This window comes from Sus scrofa, chromosome 2, assembly GCF_054392235.1.
Source record: "Sus scrofa isolate SSC_HxYL_T2T_F1_AM1 chromosome 2, Sscrofa_HxYL_maternal_Yorkshire_Landrace_v2.0, whole genome shotgun sequence".
In the NCBI taxonomy this organism is placed as follows: Eukaryota; Metazoa; Chordata; class Mammalia; order Artiodactyla; family Suidae; genus Sus; species Sus scrofa.
In genome coordinates, this window is record NC_139384.1 from 155180204 (window position 1) to 155196301 (window position 16098).

The following is a 16098-nucleotide window of genomic DNA, read 5'->3' on the forward strand; positions in this document are numbered from 1 at the left end:
AGGGCTGCCCCCATGTGCCCAGCCCCTCTGCACAGGGTGGCAGAGAGTGTCATCAGACCTGTGGACAGGTAAAAAGAGGAACAGGTCACAGAGCCTCCGGGGGAATCCAGGTCCCACTTGGTGGCCCTCAGCCTTCTGAGCCAGCAGGGCTGGGGGCAGCCCACAACTGCCTGTGGCCTTCTGGGCCTGCATCCTGCTTTTACTGTTATTATTACTATTATTGAACTACAGTTGATTTACAATGTTGTGGTCATTTCTGCTGTACAAAAAGTGATTCGGTTATAAACACACCCATTCTCTTTCAGAGTCTTTTCCCACGTAGATGATCTCAGAACGCTGGGTGGAGGTCCCTGTTCGGTACAGCAGGTCCACGCTCCAGTCATCGGCTATATCTCATGCTTGGGCTGCATGCTCATATGGTTCCCAAAGCCAAGTTTCAGTGCCTTCCTGAAAGCTTGGCTCCATTCACCTTCTTCCGGGTCCTTTGCACATCAGCGTGTAGAAGCAGCCAGCCCAGCCCCCTCTCCCATCAGCAGCTACAGCTCTCAGGTCCTGGCACCCCCACGGGTGAAGGGGGTCCCCTCAGGGCTCTCTAAAGCTGTGCCCTTGGTGAGTGCCCCCTGAATAGGCCCACACAGGGGAGGCACAACCCAGATATAACGTGACATAGTTTTTGTGGCAGACAAGTCACAGTGGGCTGTGTGCGTGGGCTGCATGCCCTGAACTGGCAGGGCAGGTGCTTCTGCCAACAAATGAGCAAAATTTGAGAGATTCCGACATGTTCGGGGAATCTGAGTTTAAAGGTCTGTCCTTTAAACCAGAATTCACCACTCCCATGGACAAGGGACTGCGTGTTCCCATTAGCTGTTCGCTCTGATAGTGCAGACGACCCCTGATCCCAGGGGCAGGGGTGGCCTAAGCTCTCAAAAGCTCTGTGTATGGCTGTGTGTCTTGTTTGGACCTCCTCTACCTGTGTGCAGCCTTCTTCCATTGTTTTGAGCAGCTTTATTTATTTCATACCATACAGCTTACCCATTTCAAATATACAGTTCACTGGGTCTTAGTGCACCCATCAGCACCAGTTCCGCAATAGCTTCACCACCCCTGTTCCCTGCAGCAGTTTCACGGAAATGGAATTATACACACCGTGGTTTTGTGACTGACTTCTTTCACTTTGTATAGTATTTGCAACATCACCCATGTTGGAGGCATCAGCACCTCACTCCTTTTTTCTTGATGTGTAATATTCCATTGTATGGATGTACCACATTTGGTTATGCCATTGAGGGACCTTTCCATTATTTCCACTTGTGGCTGTTATTAGTAATGTCTCTGTAAACATCCACATACAAGTTTTTTTTTGGGGGGGTGGCTGTTTTCCACTCCCTTGGTAGCACACCTCGGGATGGGCTTGCTAGGTCACGTGGTAACTCTGTTTCACTGTTTGAAGAACCGCGGGACTGATTTCCACAGCGGTTGTACCTTTGACATGCCCACCTTCTTCTGTTTTTACATCTCCTTTTTGAACTGGTTTAACTAACCAAAAAAAAAAAAAAGACAGAAGATACTTGATTTTTCACTGCCAAGTCCTTTCCTTCCCAGCAGGTTCTGTGACTCCCCTGCCTCCCAGTTCAGTAACTGCCACAAAGCCTACAAGAACAGCGAGAGCTCAAGCGAGTCTGAGGCCTCCCCCTGCCTTCCTGTGGTCTCCAGGGGTCAGGGCAGGGTTCATTGACACTAGTTTTCTTTTTCACTAGCAATGCCAGTGACCTTTCCAATTCCCTGAAGAGCCAAAGGCCAAATCCAGCCCCAAGAACAACACCGCTCAGTGTGGACTGAGCTGCTGTCGAAGAAGGGGTCTGACAGAGTGTCAGCCGGGGTTCAGACTGGTTGGTTGGTAATGTTTTAGGATGTCTGATGTTTGGAAAATGCTACTAATAGCCTCCTTTCCCCTGGCCTTCACCTCTTCCGTAGAAAGGGGGCATTAGAGGAGAAAATAACTATTTCCTTGTTCAGGAGATCTTTTTTTTTGTTGTTCTCTCTCTTGGTAACTTATTGCTGGAGATACCAAGTAAGAGCAGTTTGAGTTGGATGCTCTGTTGCTGTCAGGTTACATCATCAGACCAATCAGAAGAGAGTTTCCTAGTAACAGAAGAGTGAGCTAGTGAGAGAGAGAGGGTGTGTGTGTGTGTGTGTGTGTGTGTGTGTGTGTGTGTGTGTGTGTGTGTGTGTTAGAGAGAGAGATCTTTATCAGGATCAAGAAGAAGAGGAGGAGGAAGAGGGAGGGGCACCTGGAGGGGAAAGTCTGTGGTTCATGATGATTCATCTCCAAGCCTCTGGATTCCGGGGACCGCTGCGCATCTGGAGAGGCTGCTCCGTCGGCGTTTGGACTCTGTGCCATGGGGAATGGCTGTGCAATACTCAGAAATAACTCCGCTGTCAGCCCTTGACCGTCTACTAGGAAACTATCCATTTCTCCAAGAGCACCTCAGACAGTAACTGGAAAGAGCAAGAACTCGTGTTCTCAGGAGCATTAGTCATCGAGAAGCAGTGTGATTAGTGGTACCTGGAAAATTCACATGCATTCACTGCAGTCGGCTTCTGGGGATACTTTTAATCAGGATCTGACATGGGCGGGATCCTTCATTCCCAGGGTACAGGCTGGGCTGCCCCCGGTGTCCTTTGCTAATAAAGGACCTCTCAGGCCGTGGGGCGATGGGGGAGTTCCTCGGTGGAGCCTTTCAACCTCCCCCCAGGGCGTGGCCGCCAGCTGCCCGACTGGTCTCGTCACTTGCATTCCTGCCTCCCGTAACCCACGCTCTGCACAGCAGCCAGGCTGATCTTCGAAAAATGGAAGTCGCGTGTTATTCTCCTGCTTCTGGTGCTCGAGTAGCCTCCTGTTGCTCTTAGCATCATGGGCGCGGAGCTCTTGGTCCTGCGCCTGCCCTCTGGCCCCTCTCACCCTAGCTCGAGTCACGGCAGCCTCCGGGAGCTTCTTTATGTTCTCAGAGTCAGCAAACCCTGACCTGCCAGTGGAATCCAGCCCGCAGCCTGTTTTTGTAAACAAAGCCTCCCTGGAACCCAGCCACCCGTGCCTCTCTGCTCACATGTTCTCTGTGGCACAACAGTAGCAGAGTTGAGCAGTGACACAGCGATGATGAGGCTTTTTCAGAAAAACTTGCAGACCGCTCTTCGGAAACCACAAGCTTCTCCCCATCTCGGGCCTTTACCCTCGTGTAATCCCCTGCCTGGCCGGCTCCTTTGGATTATTTAGGTTTCAGGTTTCCGAGCTCCCCGCCCCCCCTCCGCCCCGCCCCCTGCCAGTCTCTTGCGCCCCGCTCAGGCTTACTCTCTGTCTAGATGGTTCCTCCCCAAGAGCAGACTCTCATCCGCTTGTTCTGTCCTGTGGGCAGGGACCTGGCACCGTGTGTTTGTTCAGTGAGCCCACATCTTCAGCTACACAGGGGTCTGTGTCTCTTGCAGCCAGGGCTGCTTCCGCTTGGAGCAGCGGGCCATCAGAGGTCTTAGTCCCACACTTGCTCCTGGTCCACAGCGCATGAAGGCACCAGAGGAGCATGAGCCACGTGTGTGCAGGGGCGTATGGTGTGGATGTGGATTGAGCTGAGAGAGCGTAGCTGGCGGGGCAGGCCTGTGTCAGCACCTGCTTATATTTATCACATGCCTGCTGGGCTGGCATAGACTCCTGCATGTGTTTGCATAGCACCGGGGACACTGGTGCCATTCAGAAGGTTGGACATGGGTGTGACTCAGCCCAGCAAGTACTTCTGAGCATCTTCGACGTACAGAGCGTTGAGCCGGGCCCACGTGGTAGCACCAAAGGCCACAGACCCTGGGGTCAGGTGTCCTGAGTTCAGATCCACCTCTGTCGTGCACTGTCATTTGGGGCAAGACACTTAACTTCTCCAAGCCTCTGTTTCTCGTCAGTAAAACGAGAATACAGGCAGAGCCCTCTTCGAGGTCTTTCTGAAGGCAAGAAGAAGAGATGCAGGTGAAGCCCTTAGCAAAGGGCCCACTGCTTAGTGTGGGCTCGCCCCGGCCCGTTGTGCTGATCCTCCAGGAGCCTGTTTTCTGGTTGGATAAAGGATCGTGCCGTGGAAAAGCGCTTGGTCCCTGGGCTCAAACAAGCCAGGTGCAAATTCTGGTTCTACTGTTGGGACCTTGCACAAATGAATTTGCCTCTCTCCACCTTGATTTTCTCATCTGTGAAATGGGGGTAGTAATATGACAAGCTACGATCTTTAAGACCAAGTGAGTGAATATATGTTTAAATCTCTTAGTCCATGGCTGTTTCCAAGTCTCCATTTGTAGTTGTTCACTTTCTAGTTTTGTTGTGTTTTTTAGATGTGCGACCTGCAGCATATGAAAGGTCCCAGTGCAGGGATCGAACCAGAGCCCCTGCAGAGACAGTGCCGAGTAGTTAGCATGTGAGCCATGAGCCACAGAGGAAGTCCTGTCGTTGTTCAATTCCATCGTTGTGATTCACGAGTCGGGCGTCCACGAAGAATGTCAAGGAATAGAATCCAAACTAAAATGCGCTAGAAGCTAGTGGGGGAACCAAAGCTTAACACATCTGAACTGCATTAACAGGGCCAGGAGCAATATGCAAAATGTACGGTAAACATCCCACGAGCCTGGCGAACAGGGGAGCAGGTAGATGGCGTGTGATGATATATTTATGCTATTTATGGAGTAGGTGGGGCTTCAACAAAGCCTTGAAGGACGAGGAAGGGAAATAGAAGACCACAGGACGCCTCTGGAGCTGCCTCTCTCCCCCACTAATTCTTATAATCAGGATTACAGGACATTTTGGCACAGCAAAGTGACAGCTTTCTGTGAATGAGTTAAAATGCAGATCCCTGGGCTCCACTCCTAGCAGTTCTGCTCTCTGATGGGCCATGGGGCCTAGGAATCAGCAGTTTTAATACACCGCCAGGTGGATCTGTTGTACCTGGTCTGGTAGCACACCTGCCTGCAGCCTGGCTTGCTGGCTCCACGGAGTCAGCAGTCTGACCCAAAGGCTGCATTGTCCCCTGCCATCCCCTGTGACACGTCTCTTGTTCTCTAGTTTGGAGGGCCTCCTTTGTCCCCTCTGATTCTTCCCTTACTCTGCAAATTCCATTTCTAATGTTTGCGGACGTTGCCACCTCTGCACCTGAGCTGTGTTTGAACAGCTGGCCGGGAAGGAAGACAGCCTAAACCAGATGGACTCAGTACAGCTGGTGGAACAACAACCCAGCTAGGAGCTCTGCCATCAAGTGGGAGGGGTCTTTTTTTTTTTTTTAATTCTTTATGTTTTGTTTGATTTATTCTTTCTCAATCTTTGGTTTGGGGGAGTGAGTTTGATTGGTTTGGTCTTGGTTCTGAACATTTGCGATTTCCCCAGGCTTAGCTGGTTGTTGAGCCCAGGTCCTTAAGTTGTACCAGGAGAGTCCTGCTGACCAGTCCTAGTGACTAGACCAATGACTCGGGGTCCCCTACCGACTCACCTGTCCTGAGTATTTACAGTGCTTTCTCCCTGTGGGCACCTGACCCCTCACAAGAATTCCCTGAGGGAGGAGAGGTCTCTCATCATCCCTTGGTAGGTTAAAGAAACTGAACTGATCTTGGAGTATCCGCCGGATGGATGGGCAGAAGGTGGGAGTGTTTGGATGCTAGCTCGTATGTTAGCGATGGGCTGGAAGAGCTTGGTCATGGGAGAGGCGGGGCTGCTTTCAAGTTGTGTTGTGGCCTTTCTTCTTCCGTGGCACTTCTTGCCCAAACGCCTCCTTGTGTGATGTCATGAATCCAAAATACCCTCTCTGCTTGGGATGGTGCCTAAAGCCTAGAGCTACGAAATCACACAAGCCTGCTGGAGGCCAGCTCATGGAGATGTTTGATTGTGTCTTTTCCCAAGGAAGCCTTCAAGACCTAGCCAAGGCTGACCCTGATCTTTGTAAAAAGCCTTCGTGTGTGGCCTTCTGCTGCCTCCCTATTACTTTCTTTGGTTTCTGTTCTTTCTTCTTTCCCTACAAACAGAAACTAGAGGTTTATAGTCGTGTTAGGGGCGGACATGCTTTTCTAAAACAAGCTCAGGAAGTCAATTAACCTAGGAAGAGAAGAGGAGAAAATTCATTCTCTCCACACAATCTCAGAAAAATTGGAGGTTTCCTAAAACATGGAGCGCAAGTGTCCTGCCTCGCCCAATGGGGATTTGTATGCTCCCGGGTGCAAACATGAACAACCCTCATCTCCAAGTCCACGATTACGTCTTTCTCTCTGCTGTTGACTGCTTTGCAGACTCAGCTGGATTGTGTATAATTTTTCCAATATCACAATAGTTTCCATGGCGATGGATTGTGATGTCCCAGAACACTGGGTGTATATATTCTTTGGATGTGGAAAAATCAAAGGGGTAGAAATTTTTCAAACTGCAACAGAGAGAGCTTTCAGACTTAGATTTAGGAAGGAGAAAAACTCTGGAGAACAGGGAAGGAAACTGAGGGAGGGGGAGTTCCCATTGTGGCTCAGTGGGTGAAGGATCTGGCATTGCCACAAGCTGCAGTGTAGGTTGCAGGTGCAGCTGAATCCGATGTTGTCATGGCAGCGGCGTAGGCTGCAGCTGCAGCCTCGACTCAGCCCCTAGCCCAGGAACTTCCATATGCTGCAAGTGCAGTCATAAAAAGAAAAAAAAAAACAAAAGCAAACAACTAAGGGAGGATATGGTTGGACCAAGAGAGAGCTATTCCAAGACTATTAAATAAACTAAAACTCCTCAAAGTTAAGGAGGATGCCTCTTCAAGTCTTTGATCTTTTTTGCCTGATGTTGAATATTTGCTTGCCTAAATGGCTCCCAAATTGTGGGGGAGTCTCTACGTGTTTCCTTTTTGTAGGTTTCATTATAAAAAGTGATTAAGCACACAAAGCTGTTGTTGTTTGCTATTCTGAGTTTTGAGACCATATGAGCTTAAATGAACTCCGTTAATGTTTCAGGGTTAATGTGCTTCTCTTGGTAATTTTGTTTGGAATAGTTTTTTTTGTTTTAAGTCCAAAAAAAAAAAAAAACAAGAGACTCTAAAATACAAAAAAATCAATGCAAAGGGAATTTGCAAGGAGATTAGAAGCAGAGGGCGGGATTCCAGGGGAAATGTCATGATTAGGAGCGAGAGGTCTTTAAGGACTAGTTCTTAGCAGTCCTCCATGGGTACTTTTTTCAGTACACAGTCAGCACTGGGTAGGTGGGTGAGTATATGGATGGGTGGATGGACGGGCGGACGGACGGAACCTAGGGAAATACATGGATGGGGTAACATACCTCTCACCTCTAACTAGAAAGTAAAAATGTGATACTCCTTTATAGTTTAAACCAGAAACTTCAGAAAGTCCATGGAACACCTGGAACTGCGTGCAGAATCTTGAATGTCTGTGTCTTTCTTTCCCTCTTTTTGTTCTGGAGAGCGTTCAGAATGATCTTCATCAGGTCCCCCAGTCGGGTGAGAAACCCTGGTTGAGGCAAGTCCTAGAATTAGGTGACTTAGGGAGCGGCCACGCTTGATACACCCCCGCCTCCCGCCCTGTCTGTGACGTCCTCTCTTCTCTCCCCCCCCACCCCCCTGTGCAGTTCATCCGTCTCAGGAGCCCGGCTGGTTGGAGGGGACTCTGAACGGCAAGACGGGCCTCATCCCCGAGAACTACGTGGAGTTCCTCTAACCGTCTCCATGGCAGAGCTGCTGAGCCCTCCGTGGTATCCATGACAACCGCTGAGTCCTGTGTCGTGGGCCATTGCTCTTCGCCGCTGAGACCGGCAGGGTGACTGACTCTGCTGCTACGTGTCCACATGAATGTTTCCGCGAACTCTGGTGTCGCCATCCCCGTGATCATCTCAGCCCGACGTGCGGTGATACTGCAAGAAACAGTCGGACATCCGCGGAGGAGCCCCGTGGAGTTTGATAACCAAGAGAAAGGCTTACGGAGCCGCCTCTTTCATTTAGTGCCCTAAATGGGGAACGCTCATGCGCTTTCAACAGTCCCCCCAACCCCCACCTGCTGAAAAAGGAAGTACGTGGGAGATCAGCGTCCCCACGGATGTGCGGTGTCGCCGCATGTGCGCTGTAGCCGGGTCCAGCGGGGCTGGGCATAGGCCTGAGGTCCAGGCTGGGTCCCCCACTTTGGTTTACTGGAGGCACTCTCTCCGCCCCGTCTCTCAGCACTTGAGGCCCGCAGTGCTCCAGGTGGCTGGGTCTGCTGGTTTGCGTGCAGGATAGGGAGGGGTGATGGCCCTGTTTACAGAAGGTCCAATCTCTCACCATCTCTCAGGCAGCCGCTGGCCCAGCATCAGCAGAATTCTGTCTAGTCCGCTCATGTGAGGCAACACACGCACCCCCACGGCCCCCCTCCCAAGCTAGAACGTCTCCACCACCGAGGGCTGCCATCACCTCGTCACCACGGCAACCCAACCTTCTCTAAAAGCAAACCAAAAAATAACACACGCTGGACATGACGTGTCTTGTTTTTCTCCACCCCCACCCCCCACCCTCACAACCACCTTTGGGTCGTTTCTCGGATGCTTTTCCAACAACCTGATGCAGAGGCTCGGGGCATGAGAGTGGTCTCCTTGGGGGCAGACAGACTAGCAGCTGGGAACTCTTTCCTTCCTGACGGATTGCAGCACCACCAGGGTATATTTGGAGCAAACTCTAGTAACCTCTTGCGATTCGATTACGTGCGGGCTTAATATTTCTGCTCTTCCACGCAAGCAGTGTTTGCTTTCTAGAGGGCAACCTGCTGCCTCCCAGTGGGTGACACCCTCCCTCTGACTCATTCCTTCCCTTTCACCTGTCCCTTCCCCTCCTCACCCGCCTCTGGCCCATCGCTCTTATCCCACCCCACCCCCACCCCCTGGCAGTGCCCTGGGCTGCCAAGCACTGGTGCCCTGGCAGTCTTCCAGCACACTTCCCGGCTCAGCCCATGGCCTCTAGTTTAAAAGGACACACATATTCACTGCCACTCAGAAAAAGGGAATGGTTTCTCAGGCTCTTGAGGCATGAGACTAATATCATAAGCCATGGTGATTTAGGAGGGCACTGTACCATTGGGCCATGGAAGGTGGCATGGGTACCTCCTGAGAAAGAGAATTTCCTGATCCAGGAGGGGCTGGGCCTTGGGGAAGCCCACCTTGAGGGGGAAGTATGGCCTGGACATGTCGCGGTCACTTAGCCTCCAAAGAAGAGAGTCCCAGGATCTCCCACGTTTGAATGTCCCTGCAAGAGCGATTCTGGGCAAACTCCAAAGTTAAGGGACTGTCACGCTCCCTAGGAACCCCTCGGGATGGCAGCACCATTCCAGAATGTTTCCTGCTTCTGGAATGCCTCTTTAGGGACCTTTCGAGAAGAAAAGGAAAACTTGAATTGTGTTGAATTACTGTATCTTTTACTTTTTTTTTTTTTTTGGAAAAGATAAACTTGTAAATAGAGTGATTTGAAATACTATATGGCAAAGTTTTATATTTGATATTCCTTAAGCTTTGATTGCTGAACAAGTGTGTACATGAGGGAGAGAGAGGACGCAAGGCTGAAGAGAGTCAAGGCTGTCCCCTCTGGCCTCCAGGAAGGAGAAGCGATTTCCACCCACTCTGTGCTGGCTCTTGGTGGTGGGCACGACGCATTAACGGTGTTCAGTCTTCTTTGTCCAGCCATGGTTTTTGAGCATTTCTTGGCCTTTGGATTTGGAGATGGGAAGAGCATCTTCAGGCAATGAACTTATCCAAGAACTCCTACCCAGTAGTAAGGTGAAGCTCAGGATTTAAACAGGTGAGGCCAGGGGGGCAGATTTTTTTTTTTTTTTTTCATTTTTCTTCTCAGGTGTATTTCTTGGTACCCCGAGGTACTGGGACAAAAGAGGGAATGATTGCGTGTTCCTTCTGTCTAACGCTTCTGCACATCTTCCAAGGCTTTATAAATGAGTCCAAGCTAGTTTGCAAATATGATGTGTGTCTTCAGTTCTAAGAAAAACTAGCTTCTTAGGATCTTGAGTTCTCGATATGCTGCTGCTCTCCTTTCCCTTAACAGGTTTGTGCCCTTCCTGTTCATCTCAGATGTCCTACAACCCTCAAGGAAGAGTGGGGGGACCTCTAAAGAGGGATGGAGATTGTGCTATTAGAGCTTTATGGGCGGCTTTAAAGTTCATAGGAGTTTGTCATTGTGATTCATGCCATCAGCTCCCGGAGTTCACAGCTGCTACCCAGGATCTCACCCAGCAGCAAGCCAGACACTCCCACTGAATCAGGGAGCAAACATTAAGATTGGAGAAGACGGAGACAGGCCTCACGGAGTACCCAAACAGGAAGGGGACAACCAGGCAGACTACACCTGCTCCCTCAGACTGGGAGCAGCTTGGGGACCTGTTGAAAGGGGCCAGGGGCCCAAGCACACTCTGTCTATACCACTGGGCTTTCCAAATAGAGTGCAACATGTTGCTTTTAAATCTTCACCTGCCCCTTTGAAACCTTAGCTAGAACCAATGTGGAGCAGCCGGAAGGCCCGGGCCCTGGCTTTGGGAGTTGCTCTCTGGAGCGTTCCTGTCAACCGTCGGCCCCAGCTTGACCCCCCGGAAGCAGGTCCCTGCTCCTCACATGGCCCTGATCTGAAGCCGGGGGACATGGAGCTGCTCCAGTGGCCCTTTTTAGGTAGACCCCTTGACGGCTTCTCTGGGCTGTGCTGGGCAGTGACAGGTGGCTGCCCTCCCTCCCTTCCCCCACCAGCTCCCCTCGCCGTCAGCTGCAGAACTGGAGACACTGTTCAGAATGTGAGCCAACAGATGAGAAGGGACTGGAAGACTGAAAACGGGCTTTCCCCACTCCGCTGTGTATGCCCCCCGCCCTCCCTCTGCTGCCATAGGCTTCTAGGGGTGTGAACTGGGTATCGGAGGGGAAGGCTGTGGACCAAATTCTGGGAACTTTCCCTCGTGTTTCTTTTGGAAGGCCCTGAGATCAAGTGGGCTTACGTAGCCCGAGGGTTTTTTTTTGGTGTTGGGATCAGCTCACTCCTCTTCCAGGTGTTCACTGAATTCCTAGCTACAGAAAGCCATATGCCTTGAGAAGATAGTTTGTTTTAAATTCTCCCCTCCCCACTCCAAGTCAGTTCCTGACTTGCTCAAGACTGATGATAATCTTCTCTATTTTCAAACCTAAACATAGAGAGGTGGCCCCCAGAGCACTCACTACGTTGGTATCCTAGGAGTGGAGCCAGTTTTTGGCTTAGAGTTTTAGTATTTCTACAGCTAATATATGTGTTCTCCTGTCAGACTAAGTTGACTTGGTGTTTTGTTTTGTTTTTTCCAATGTGGTTCCAATGCATCTCCTCTTACAGAGTGCATTTTGGACAGAGAGGCAAAGAGAAAGAGAGAAAATGAGCAGTCACGTATTGGCCGACTGGCATTAGCAACACAGCCATTCTAGTGACAGGGTCATTTCAGCATTTGCCAGGACTCTGCAGTTATGTGTGCCAGCCCTGTAACTTAAAGGGAAGTCCTTCTGCCATCAGCATTTGTATCTCTTGAAAGCAACAACCCCTGCAACACCAAAAGCTCTGTCTTGACTGCAGAGGCTCCCAAAACATCCATGACTGGGGAGTAGGGAGGCAGAAACAATCAACTAAAGAGACCATGATTGACACCAAGATACCATGATCAACTAGTCATGGCTGCCTGTTGGCACCTTTCATCCTCGGGTTTCTGTCCAAAAGCAAGTCTAGACCATGTGCTTTTATAGACACAGGACTCCTAGGTACCAGGGTGGCTCTCGTGGGCCACTCACTGTTTGCCCTTGTGCTGAATGTTTTAATGAGCAGCCATGTTCCCCAAGTAGGTAGCCAGCATTAAGGAAACCAAACAGCCACTTCACTACCTGACTTTAGAAGGAAAGTCCTGGGGATTCTAGGGCATTAATCCATTTCTGGCAAGCTTGCCAGTCATCATTTACCTAGACAGCCCCAGCCCACACCTCTTTTAAGTCAACTGCCTGTCCTCCCACACACCCTGTGCTGGTGTCTAAAAAATGTATCTTTTCATGCTCCAGTGTGTTTGGAGGCCCTGCTGGTATGCTGGACCGCTTCTCTGTAAATGTCACGTCCAAATGACAGCAGCCGTAGAGTGACCGGCCTTTGCACAAGCCTCCAGCAGACCCGCGACCAGAGTCCAGCTTGTAATAGCTTCCTTCCTTTCATCACCTATAGCACTTGTCTAACTACAGAGCTTCCCAAAGCAGAGGGAGAGGCCGTCCAGAAAGTCCAGACGTCATTCAGAGCTGGCCCCTGCTGAGTGGTCTCCGTAGGGAAAGCCCATGTGTTCCTAGGAGCGAAAGCACTAGGCGTAAAGCGATGCTAGGAGCAGAGAGAGAAGGCAGACTGTACAAAACAACCGGGGATTTTCTAAAAGAGGGACTAATATAGTTCTTAATGGGAGGGAATCTGTCACATGAAACGGTCACAGCTAAGATTTTTACGAAGGTTTTACAGGACACGACACGATCAAAACAACTTTCAAAGTGAAATGCTCTCGTGTGCAAAGGCTTGGCGCAGTCCTAGACCCACGTGAGTGAAGCCATTGTGTTAGGTCCACATTCTCTTTAGTGTTGTGGGAACCCAGAGCCGTGATGACCAAGGGGTCAGGAGTACCCGGGGCAGAGCCATCCAGGAGAGGCCAGGCCTGTGGACACTTCTCCAGTGACCATTCCGACCAAGTTGTCCACGTAGACACCTTCCCAGAGCTTCCTGGGGTATCCAGACAGCAGGGCCACCCTCGTACCTGTGAAAAGAGGCTTCTCTGATGATTCTTAACGTACACATATTAGTACGTGTTAGTGTATGTGTGTGTGCCGCTCACATTCACACATGTAAAGATAACAGACTCTTCCAGAAACCCACCTAAGCGGGCAGTTGCTGAGCCTTGACAGCCTTTCAGATTGGAAGGTTGAGCATTAGAGAAACAAGACAGGCTGTTGATTGACTATCAGAGCGATCAAAGATGTAAATTAAGTGCCATTTTAAGACATTGTTCGTATTTATCGAATGGTTACTATCTACAGCTATATTCCTTGTTAACTTATTAAGAGTCATGTTGAAAAAAAGCTCAAACTCCTAAACGGTTAGTAGTTAATAAGCACTCTAAAAGACATTTGTCTCTATTTTAGAGAAGAAAATATTTGCATGTTTCATTCATAATTTAGGCTACCTTTGAGTATCTTAGAAAGTGCTGGGTGATAGACTATCAATAAAGTACATAAAAATGGCACTTTAATGTTTTTTTTTTTAAACCATAAATGCACTGTTTTAAACTTCAGTATTGAATATTGACTGGCGTGCAGAATCCTATTTCGTCATTCCAAAGGAACTTGTGACTAGAACTTTTTTGCTGTCATTCGTGAAGTAGTTTTGCCGTATTCAGGCTTTAAAAGAAAAAAATGTGCTTTTGTGTCACTGAGCAGATCTTGATACACTGTTTCTGTTGAGTGGCCTCTGAAACTTGGCTTTCTGTCACTTGGCTGGTTTACACGACAATCCCTATGAAATGAGTGGAAGTATGATTTTTGAATTAAACAACCTTTCCATTTGGTGGTATGTTTGTTTCTTGAGTTTCTGATAAAGTCTGACAGGATGACTTTTTTTTTTTTTCCAATAAGCAAAGACCGTGATCAGAGGTCACACGTCTTAGGCTCCTGCGGTCACTAGTGACAGCCACGGGGCTGAGTTCCCATGTGTTCTGGGGAGCTCTGGTTTCCTTTAGGGAGAGGTCAAGCGCTCGTGAACTTGAGGAGAGGCCATCAGGCCTGGTAAACAGGTAAGCCCCAAAGAGGCCCCTTCCAGGGAATGTTTCCGAGTTTATCTCCTGGAGTACATATTTTATTCTTCCCAAATTCGATTTTCAAATCTACCCTTTTCCTGGAATTTGGCTAACGCAGTATGGAATGATCAAGAGCCACAATATAGATGGTCCCACCGCACCGCTGGGTGTGCCCCCGGGGATTGTAAACGGGTTCCTTGCAACCCGCTGTCCAGCCCAGCTGATGTTATGGAATCTTCTGGCTCCCCGTATCCCCTCCAGGGACATCCTGCAGTGCAGCCTGGGACCCAGGTTTACAGTTCACTCCCAGCTTCTGCTGTGAGAACCCAGGAACCGGCACCCTGGGGATGGGAAGTGAGCCTCCTGAGGGCTCTGGAAGTTCCCCCTAGGTCAGCAGGGGAGGAACGAGCCCCCCGTTGCCTCGTTCTGAGGGGTGGCTCTCTGAAGAGGTGGGTTGCCCGTGAGCTGTTTTTACTGTCCTTGTTTGCCACTTATAAGGACTGGTTCCCCCCACCCCCAAGAGCAGCACAGATTCATAGCACCTGCCGCCTCCACCGAGCATCCCCCTTGCTCTGGAAAATCCTCCCTGCATCTGCAGCCTCGTACGTGCCTGAAGTCATTTGGTACCTGGGCGAGACCTTGCGGGGGGCCCACGTGTATGTGCGATGCCCCCCATGCGGCCACTGAAACGTATGTACGGATTTGCATCTTACCGACGGCCTCGTTCCTTCCACTCGCCTCCCCTGTCACCTCGCCTTTGACATCTTGTTAACGGGAAAGGTTTTCATTCTCACGTTGCTTTTGGCAGCCCCTCAGAGCAGAGCGCACATCAGGTCCCGTCTTGTGGCTGGTTTGGTGGTTCGTTTACCTGCTCTGGCTGTGATTGGTCCTAAGATCACCTTGGTTAGAAAGAGACTTTATTGACACTTGAAGTCACAGGAATGAAAGATTTTCTCAGACCTCAAACGCATCTGTTCTTTGGAGAATTATATCAGGGTTTTCGTTCCTTCTTTTCTCATTTCCTCCTTGACCTCCAGTCGGATACCACGCGTCTCTCTTATGCACATGTGTCTGCGTCGTGGGCTTGCCCTGCTTTTAATGGCACTAAGCTAGGCTGTGGCCGTTCACTGTGCCAGGCTAGTCAGGACTGCCCTGGTTCAGCCTGCGTCGCAGCCAAGGGAGCCTCTAACCAACTCGGTTCCCGCTCAAGGTAGGTGAGACTCACAGTGTGGGAGGGTCTGCCAGGGCTGCCTCCTTCAGACTCCACTCAGCATCACCTGGCTGTTTGGGCCAATGCAGAACAATTTTCAGTGGAGATGGTCAAAATCGCGACCCAAAGTATCCCACAGCCCAACTCCTGTCACACTGTGTATCCATCAAGTCTCGTGTGTCATTGACCCCAGGAGGCTGGCCCCATCCTCTGTTTGCTAAAACTCGAGTAGCTGATGTGCCTTCCCGAGGCTAACCAGCAAATGAGTCAAGACTTGAATTCACAGGCCCTTTCTCCAGGTACCAAATCACATTTGGTGACTCCCAGGTCTTCTGTGAACTCTTAAAATGTTTCTTTTGGGGTTCCCATCATGGCTCAGCGGAAATGAATCTGACTGGCATCCATGAAGACGCAGCTTCGATCCCTGGCCTTGCTCAGGGGGTTAAGGATCTGGTGCTGCCGTGAGCTGTGTCGTAGGTTGCAGACACCTGTAGGCCAGCAACTACAGCTCTGATTTGACCCCTAGCCTGGGAACCTCCATATGCTGTGGGAATGGCCCTAAAAAGACAACAACAACAAAAGATGTTTCTTTTGACTCTGTGGCTGTCTGTCCTTTGTGCATGGGGCGGAGGGAAGGGTAGATTGGAAAGATTTGTTTTAGTAGCTGGATTTTTTTGCCTTTTCTGAAACTTTATCTATGGGAAAAAAAAAAAAAATGGGAGAGTAGCGCTTGTCTGGCCTGTGTCAGATGAGGGAATGACGGCCAGTGGGAATTGTCTTTCTTTTCCCATTGTTCCTCCTATCACACCCTTTTGACCTTTCATAGTGGTTTCCATCTATAACTAATTCCTTGTTTGTCATAAAATGTGTGAGGCCTGTATCCCTCTTCCTCCCTCCATGAGGACAGGCCTGGCCCGTGGCAGCTGCCTCATGACATGTGGGAGGCTGAGCAGCAGCGGAAGAGGCGGGAGAGGCCGTGCTCTAGACCACAGCCCCTCCTTCCTGTCCTCCTCTGACTTCCGGTGGAAAGGAATTGGGTCATCAGACGCGGCTGC

The 16098-nt window shown here is 50.1% G+C and overlaps 1 protein-coding gene across 19 annotated transcripts in view; it reads left to right on the forward strand.

Moving 5' to 3' along the window:
- Positions 1-13604, forward strand: part of ARHGAP26 (Rho GTPase activating protein 26) — a 457576-nt gene extending 443972 nt beyond the window's left edge. For all 19 annotated transcript variants that reach the window (XM_021085446.2, XM_085014882.1, XM_021085449.2 and 16 more), the window contains one exon: positions 7619-13604. In XM_021085446.2, coding sequence (XP_020941105.2) covers positions 7619-7707 — 89 coding nt within the window. In that variant the 3' untranslated portion in view covers positions 7708-13604. The remainder of the gene's footprint in view (positions 1-7618) is intronic.
- Positions 13605-16098: the final 2494 nt, after the last annotated feature.